Source organism: Apium graveolens, chromosome 5, assembly GCF_009905375.1.
Source record: "Apium graveolens cultivar Ventura chromosome 5, ASM990537v1, whole genome shotgun sequence".
In the NCBI taxonomy this organism is placed as follows: domain Eukaryota; kingdom Viridiplantae; phylum Streptophyta; class Magnoliopsida; order Apiales; family Apiaceae; genus Apium; species Apium graveolens.
Window position 1 is genome coordinate 12,221,484 of NC_133651.1, and position 8,787 is coordinate 12,230,270.

Here is an 8,787-nt window from a genome sequence, read left to right on the forward strand (position 1 = left end):
GTTGGCAAATTATAGCAAAGAGACAATCTCCTAAAATTATAGTCTAATAATATAATATTATTGGAACATCAGTCAGATTCCAATGTTGGGTTAAATCAGAAATATTTTCCCCTACTTCTATTTTCTTTTGTTTCTGTTTAAACAATTCCACGCGATATTATTGCATGGCGCACAGCACAGGAGTGATTTTCTTACGACAACGACAAGTAGTGAGTCAAGTTGCAAACATAGTGAATACAACTTCAAATTATGATCACCGGTGCGTAGCGTTGGTGATTCCTTTGGAATGCAGTGCAGGGAAGCCGATTCTTCCATGACAAACATCCATCCATAAATATCTCATGCAATTTCACTTTCAACATTGGCTGGTTTCCCAAAAAATAACAAGATGGCCTGTAGACTTTATAGAGTAGAATTTCTATAAATAAATATTTGATAAACTAATAATCTCGTCAAATTAATAATATTTCCCGGTCTCAAAATAATAAAATGTATTTTTAACTTCAAAAAATAAATAATCTCGTTTAAAAAATAAAATTTCTCAATCCCGAATGTATTCATTTGTCGAGATTTAACTATAGTTTATAAAGGGTGATGCTTGAGGCTTACAACACAAAGAAAAAAATGAGCACATTTAAATAATCTCGTTAAAATAATAAAATATTTCATTCTCAATTCGAGAAAGGGGAGAAATGATAATCATGTGCACCATGCTTACAAAAACTTGCTGATTTGTTAAAAATCGGTGATTATTTGCTCAAAAAACGTTTAAAATATTTGTCCAATTTGACCTATTTTTAATAAATCGCCGATAAAATATTCGATTTTAAAAAAATTATCTGATAAATAATAAATCGGTATCTCGACAGAATAATTCGCATTTTCAAAATCTGTAACCCTGACGTACAATTGTACACTAATAAATAAATGTTGTTATTGATTGATAAAATTCATAACACTATATAGCAGGTGTGCTCTTGTAATATTATTTCTTTTGTCTCGATTTTGACATAGTTTACTTTGACTTTTATTTCTTTTATCATTAGACAATTAGTTATAGTTAAGTGAAAGTCGTGTTTTTTTAGTTGATAGTTTTCTAATTGTAATAAAAATATTAATTATAATAATGTATCACTTGTTTGACCGGGAACAATTTCACTTTGGAAAAAGACTGTTGAAAAACATATTTTTAGAAAGATAAAAAGAAAATTAGTTGAAAATTAAATATCACCCTATTCATATGAAAAATAAACAAATTTGAAGATTAATATAGGCAGACATCACCACTTAAATGATAGACCATATCTATTTATAGTTCGGATAATTTGAATATTTATTTTTATTTGAATCTCAGATTCGTTACTTACGTTAACACAAAATATTATACATAATATAATATAAGCCGCTTGGTATTTCAAACTAAATTAACGCTACAAAATGTGGGAAAGATTTAGGGGCTGTTTACTTGTAGAAAATTTTTCCAGTTTTCTGTTTTTCTTTTCTTGTTTTTCTTGAATTTTTATTTTTTTAGAAAATTTTGGAAAACAAAAAAAATGTGTTCCAAAAGTAAAGCAGTTTTCCAATAAAGAAAAATGGAAAACTTGTTTCAGGTCACAGTTTTTTATTCCTGGAAAACTAAAAAACATGTTTCACATAACAAATATTTTACAAAAGTAAAACATCTTATATTTAAATTTACTTTTTAAAATTACTTATTATTTATTATAAATACTTAATATTATATATAATCTACTTATAATTTAATTTCAATATGGAAATAAAAAATCAAAACTTAACAAAATATATAGATTATGAATTGTACAAAATCAAAATGAAGCTTTTGACCATAAATATATTGTTATGTAAAAAAAATTATGCTCAGATAATTATGATATATAGTTGAGATATTTTATATTTTAATATTATAATTTTGACCAAAAACATTGTTATGTTAAATAACATATTTTTTTGTATTGATTGAAAATTCATTTTTTTAATCATATTTGTTTAGTAAATGATTAGTAATAACATTCAATTTTTTCACATTCTATTTTTGTAAAAATAAAGTACAATAGTACATATTACTATCTAAAAATACATATTACTATTGTATAAAAATTATATAGGCATATCTTGTCAAAACAATTATATATGTATATTATATACTAGTTTAATATTTTAATATTTTGTAATTAAATTTTAATATTTTATTCCTATGTTTAGTTATATAATTCCCATTTTTTATTCTTTTCCTTCTTGATCATGTTTTAACATTTTTATTTAGTAAAAATAAAGTACAATAATACAGATTAGTATCTTGTAAAAACTAAGTATAATAGTACACATTACTATCTAAAAATTATATAATCACTATTATATAAAAAGTTAAAAGTATAGTATATACTATTTAATATCATTCAAGAATAAGGTACAGTGCAACAATTGGGCGACTCATGAAAAACCCAATAGCAAGCTATTGTGAAGGATCTTCCCCCTTAAAAAATTAATTTAATATCGTGTGAGCCAATGACCCACATATCAGATATTAAACTGATAAGAATAGAAACTACACTTGATCTTAGCCAAAAGGCCGAGAAAGGTTGTCTCAGTTGGTTAAAGAGAGGAAAACTAACCTCTTGGTCACAGGTTCGAATCCCACGGGAGGAGAATTTATGATTATGTCTCCTGAGGCAGAGTCTGTCGCTTAAATGCGGTTTATCTTGGTTCACGTGGTTTGCAGGCTATTACGTAAACCCGTCGGGTTTACCCAGTGCGCACCCGAAGGGTAGCGGCTGCGGGTTACCTACGACAAAAAAAAAGAATAAGGTACAGTAGTAAAAATAAAGTACAATTATATAATAACAAAGTATAATAGTGCATATAATTACTTAAAAATATATAATCATCATTGCACCAAAATTATAGGTATAGTATATATTACTTTAATATTATTAAAGTTTTGTAAAAAAAGTAAACAAAGTACAATAGTACATATTACTATTTATGTAAAAACAAAGTATATAACATTATTTTTGTGAAAATAAAGCACAATAAAATAACCTAACAAAAAATTAAAATAATACATGTAACCTTTTTTTAAGTAAAGTATGTAATATTATTTTTGTAAAATTAAAGTATAATAAATAACCTAACAACAAAAAAAAGTAAAATAATACATGTAATATTTTTTAAAAAATAAAGTATATAATATTATTTTTGTAAAAGTAAAGTATAATAAAACAACCTAACAAAAAAAGTAAAATAATACATGTAACCTTTTCTAAAAAATGGATAATGACTATTATATAAAAATTATACGTACATTGTATACTACTTTAATATTGTTAATGTTTAGGAAAAACAAAGTACAATAATATTGATACATGTATATTTATTTGTAATTGTATTTATACGTATTTTTTTACTCATATACTTGTTTGTAATTGTATTTATAAGTATTTTTTTACTCAGTTGTTAAGTAGATTAACTTTTACTTGTGAATGAGCAAAGTTTTTGGTGAATTGTAAACATTATTTTAACCTTTTCCATACAAAACTCAAATTGCAGAGTACATCACTACTTTAGTCAGACATTACTATAAAGACTTTGCATCATATAAAGCTAAAGAACTTGCAGCATATTAGAAAATTTCTCACCATTAGCTCAATAATGACCAACAAGATCAAGAGTTCATGTTGAGTACTAAATTAAAAACACACACTTAAACAAGTAATCTTCATAGTAAATTAAATTAACAAAACAAAGGTCTAAGAACTAGAGGCACAAACATGTTGAACTAAAAATAACTCTACAATTCTTTCACCTTGTTGGAAAACAAATTCAAATAAAACCAACCAGCACTTTCTAAATAATTTATTTCAAATCATCAAACCAACCCTTTTTTCTGTCATCGTTCATTAGTAGAAACATTTTTCTCCAATCAGGATTAGTAAAGAAATCCAGTGCTTTATTGAAAGATGTCGTGGAGACTTCAGACAAGTTATTAAGTGCAGTCATACATTTGTTAATGGAGTACTCATCAGAATCCAGGCTTGTAGCTTCAACGTTTTGTGATTTGTATCTCTCTAATTTTGCAAGATCTCTTTCTTTTTTGGCATTCATTGACTGCTCCCAAACTTGCATTAGAACATCATACTTTTCACTTGCAGATTTTTTCTTTAGCGCTCTTCTTTGTCCTGCTATATATTCATTCTCTAAATCTTCAAAATTACGTTTACCCCTGACATCAGATTGACCTTCACATGCCTCAAAACCACCAACATTATCACCAAGACCTTCAAATCCACCTAAATACTCTTGCTCAATTGCTTGTTCTTCCTCTGAAGTTTGAGGTATCGCACTTGATGCATTATGAAAAGCACCTGTAGTCGTAGAACTATTGAAAACAATATTTAACAATGGATAGATCTTACACCCTTTTTTCTTAAAGGTCTTGAAAATTTTGTCTCGCTGCAAAATTATCAAATATTTTATTGTATTATATAATAAACAATGATTTAGCCTAAAATTTAAAATAGCAAAGAAAGACCAAACCTTAAAAAAAGCATCCCAAACATTTTCATCAGCATTCACCATACTAGTAGTAGAACTGCAAGTAACACCAGTATTATATATAAGTTCCCCAAATTTAGTATGCATTGAACGCATTCAATGATATTTTCCTTTTAATTTTTCAGGCCCATACTTTATTCCAGTTTTTACTAACATCTTGTCATCCATCTCTTACCAGTCAGTTGTTTTAAAAATCGGAGCTCCATTTGGATCTCTCTTAACTCTTTCAGCCAAAATCTCTAAAAAATTCTTCTCAGTTTCTTCAGTCCACTCCACAAGTTCTCCATGAGTAGGGTGTGCACCCATCTATATTTGTTACAATATACAATAGAGTAATTAATTGTAATATATATAACATTAAAACTATACAAACAATACATACACCATGAGGTTAAAAAGTAATGAACAACATTAACAAATAATTTCATGAAATCATACCTTAATGAAAGGTGCTTAAAATAAGGTAGAAAAATAGAGGTGGAGAAGAGCTCGGTAGAGAAGAAGTAGAACATGAACAAAAACAGTTTAAATAAAAATATAAAGTGGTGTATCATGGGTAACGTTAAAATAACCTCTCCTTATTTTATGCCGTGTTTTCCAGTTTTCTAAAGTTAGAAAACTATTTTCTAATTTATATGGAAAATTGTGGAAAACATCTAAAATCAGTTTTCAAAATTTTTCTAAAATTTAGTTAAAATTTAGAAAACCTTTTTTTCCAGTTTTTGGTTTTCTTTTTTGGAAAACTGAAGACTTGAACATGTTTTACTTTTTTTTTATTTTCCTAGAATATTTTTCCAGAAAACTGTCGAAGTGAACAGGGCTTTAGTTTTTACTATAGAAAAGAAGAGTACATATAACAAAAAAAATTTATCAAAATTTAGTTAGGTTCCTCGAAAAGAAATTCAAGAAATTCAAAATATTTACCAAATGATATGACAAACACATGACATGTTTTAATTTGTGAGTACATATTAATGGACGCGGGATTTCATATTTTGTTTAGAAAGATTGTTATATATTATACGATATGTCAGCATTTGAGAAAATTTTTGAATTTTTTTTTTTGAAAAACCTAACATTTCTCTAAAAAATATAGTGCGGTTAATCAAAATCGAATAGATAAGAATAAACAACATACTCCCTCCGTCCAGACCAATTCTTTACGTTTGGTTTGGACACGGAGGTTAAGAAATATATATAAAGTAGTGAAAAAAAGAAAGAAAAGTGGAAAAAGTGGTAGGACCCATTAATTTTTAATGTATAAAAGGGAGATAGTGTAATAAAAGTAGTGTAAAAAAGGAGGAAAAGTGGGACCTATTGACTATTTTTTGTAAGTTTTGAAATGTAAAGAATTGGATTGACTATCCCAAAATAAAAAAAGAAAATGTAAAGATAAGGCACGGTAGAGATTATACTAATCAAATTCGATGCCAATATTATTCTTTAGTTTCATATAGAAATTCAACTTAATATTTATCAACACCGATTAAATTTTAAACACCTGATTTAGAAAATTAGTGATAGATACTGTCGCACAGACACTCTTCTATATTTTTTGTGGAAGCCAATTGGTATATGAACTATTTAAAAGTGTTACCGGTATGCAAGCATAATTATTTTCGTACTTATTTTATATCCCTTTGTTTATTTTTTCCAATATAAACGAGTCGCAAATTTTGAACTTTCCTTCAAATATTTTTTGTTATTTTATTTTTATAATTAAATTTCATAATACAGTTAAATTTTATATTTTCAAAAAATAAATACCATGAGCCAGTATACACTCAAACATGTCTTATAATGTTTTATCATTTTATAATTTATTATAACTGGCCTAAAACCGTGCGATACACGATTGTTTTAAATAATTGTCATTTTATTATTTTTATTTTGATATTTTATTAATTGTATTTGTTAAAAAAATAAGTATATCTCAATAGGTATAACGAGATATATCTTTCATTATATTCTAATAACTACTTATAATAATTAGATTTTAAAATAAATAAATTTATCATCGACATGGTAATTAGATACTTAAAAATATATATCCGGTCGAATTAAATAGGTCATGTATTTCAATTATGAGATTTTAATTTACAATTACTTAGATTGTTGATAAGATTCAAATATTTTACTAATTTATATGATTACTATTATATCTAATTATAAATTTGATTTAAAAATTTCAATAATTATAATTTACTCGTTAAAACTACAACGGATTATAATTGGAGTTTGAAGTGATTTTTTATTAGTGCTTGAGCGTGATATAAGCACGTTAGTGTGATATTGATATGATATATATTCTCAAACTTTTAGTTTGGGATCAGTTTCAAGATGTATAATGAAAGTCTAGACATATGCAATATGGAAGTATAAGTTCATGTCTAATTATTTTCTTTGATCTTGTAGTTTGTAAGAACGTGTGCGATACATAGATCATTTTTAATATATATTTTAAATTTATTTATATTTGAAATTTTAAAATATGAAAGTTATCATTTAGAATATTTAATAATATTATTTGATAATAATTAAAGATACACATACACGTATATATAAGTGATATGCTTGAAATAAGACGTATCTAATAAAAAATAAGATTATGGACCGTGACATATAATTTTATTGATACTTATAGTTGTGTATACAGGTAATAATAATATTTTAATTAAAAGATAAATTTTAATATTGATTATAGAAGAAATTACCCTTAATTTCATTTTTGTCTTTTGTTGACCCGGATCAATTGCACACATTATTTTGTTAAAGTCTAAGACCCATTATACCAATTAAATTCAACTAATTATTTTCAACTTTAATTCAATTTGTTTAAACTCGAATATATGATATAATTTTTTTAGCCCATGTAAAAATATATTATTTTATTTTAATTGGTCTAAATATTTTTTTATTTTAATTTTTTTTCTTGGAATAATAATATTAAACTTTTTAGCCTTGTTGAGTAGTATATAATGTTTTATTTTATTATGACACTGTTCCACAAAGTGACAAAATTTAATAGTGCAAATGCAACAAAATAGAATGAAAATTATAAAAATAGAAGACACCTATAGTTACATAAGCCCATTATTTCAACTAAATCCAAGTATATATATTTAGTTTATTTGGAATTTTATTTTAGTGTATATTTAATATTATTTTGTTTTAGTTAGGATAAGTAGTATATTATCTTAATCTAGTTTGAATATTAATTTGTTTTAACCCAATGTAACAAATCAAATTAATTATTATTAGTTTTTTTATTTGTAATTTTAGCTTGGATGAACGGTGTAATTTTCTAAAACAGAATGAACAGTGTTTATTATTTTCTTTTATCTCATGTCATTGTACCTCACACCGAATTATCTTTTAATTTGAATGATGTTTTAGTCGGTTCAATAGTACTATTTTTTTTGTTCGGTGAATATTATGTATTATTTTGTTTTGTCCCGAATTCATTATACATATTTATTTCTAGTTATATTTATGTTATTATTTTGTTTATAATCAAATTAATTAATAAGATTTAAATTTTTTCTTAAAATAATTAAACTTGAAACATATGTCTATATTTTATATTATTTGTAATTAAGTAATTATTTTGACAGATGTCGTGTATCTTTTGATGAATTCGAAAAAGAATGTAATTGTTTATTTTAGCTAAAAAAATTAGTTTGCGATAAGAGTTTGTTAGGAGGAAGGGTTCAAGGGTGTTAATCAAATTCGACTGCGGATAAGTCGTAAGGATATGGACCGTTTTGTCGGAATGTTTCTTGTTAAGGAGCATGGGTCCCGTGTTGGTTTTTAGAATTAATATTAAATAGTTAAATAAGAATAATTAATTAATTTAATGAAAATAATAAAGTAAATTTAAGTAAGTACCGACCAATCGACTACCAAATTTTTAATATTTCGTTTTTATATAATAGTATAGATAGTATATAAGATAGATATATAATCAACATATATTAAAAAGAATTGTTCATAATGTGTTTAGAGAAAGATTTGTTTTATTTTGAGAAAATAAAAAAGATAACATGTTTTACTTAAAAAATGTATAGATTAAAAAGAATTGTATAAAATATTTGCAGAAGAAAAAGTTGTTTTAGTTGGTGAAAATAAAAAAGGCAGCGTATTTTACTAATAAAAGTAATAGGTTAAATATTAATTAAGTAAAAACAATTGAGTAAAATATTAATTTTTTTGAAA

The 8,787-nt window shown here is 25.2% G+C and overlaps 1 protein-coding gene and 1 non-coding gene across 2 annotated transcripts; both read right to left on the reverse strand.

The window, feature by feature from the left end:
* Positions 1-2,407: 2,407 nt before the first annotated feature.
* Positions 2,408-2,602, reverse strand: LOC141662209 (U2 spliceosomal RNA). Its single transcript, XR_012550333.1, has one exon. It is a non-coding gene; the product is annotated as a U2 spliceosomal RNA (small nuclear RNA).
* Positions 2,603-3,873: 1,271 nt separating this feature from the next.
* LOC141659815 (uncharacterized) lies at positions 3,874-4,878 on the reverse strand. Its single transcript, XM_074466741.1, has 3 exons — positions 4,748-4,878; positions 4,555-4,609; positions 3,874-4,470 (listed from the first exon to the last, which is right to left on the reverse strand). Exons 1-3 carry the CDS (start codon positions 4,876-4,878, stop codon positions 3,874-3,876), a joined length of 783 nt encoding a protein of 260 aa, XP_074322842.1.
* Positions 4,879-8,787: the final 3,909 nt, after the last annotated feature.

Coding starts and splice junctions, on each gene's coding strand:
- LOC141659815 (XM_074466741.1), bottom strand. CDS start 4,878: ATGGGTGCACACCCTACTCATGGAGAACTTGTGGAGTGGACTGAAGAA. Junction 4,610..4,747: donor ATTTTTAAAACAACTGACTG/GTAAGAGATGGA, acceptor TGTTACTTGCAG/TTCTACTACTAGTATGGTGA. Junction 4,471..4,554: donor TTTGGGATGCTTTTTTTAAG/GTTTGGTCTTTC, acceptor ATAATTTTGCAG/CGAGACAAAATTTTCAAGAC.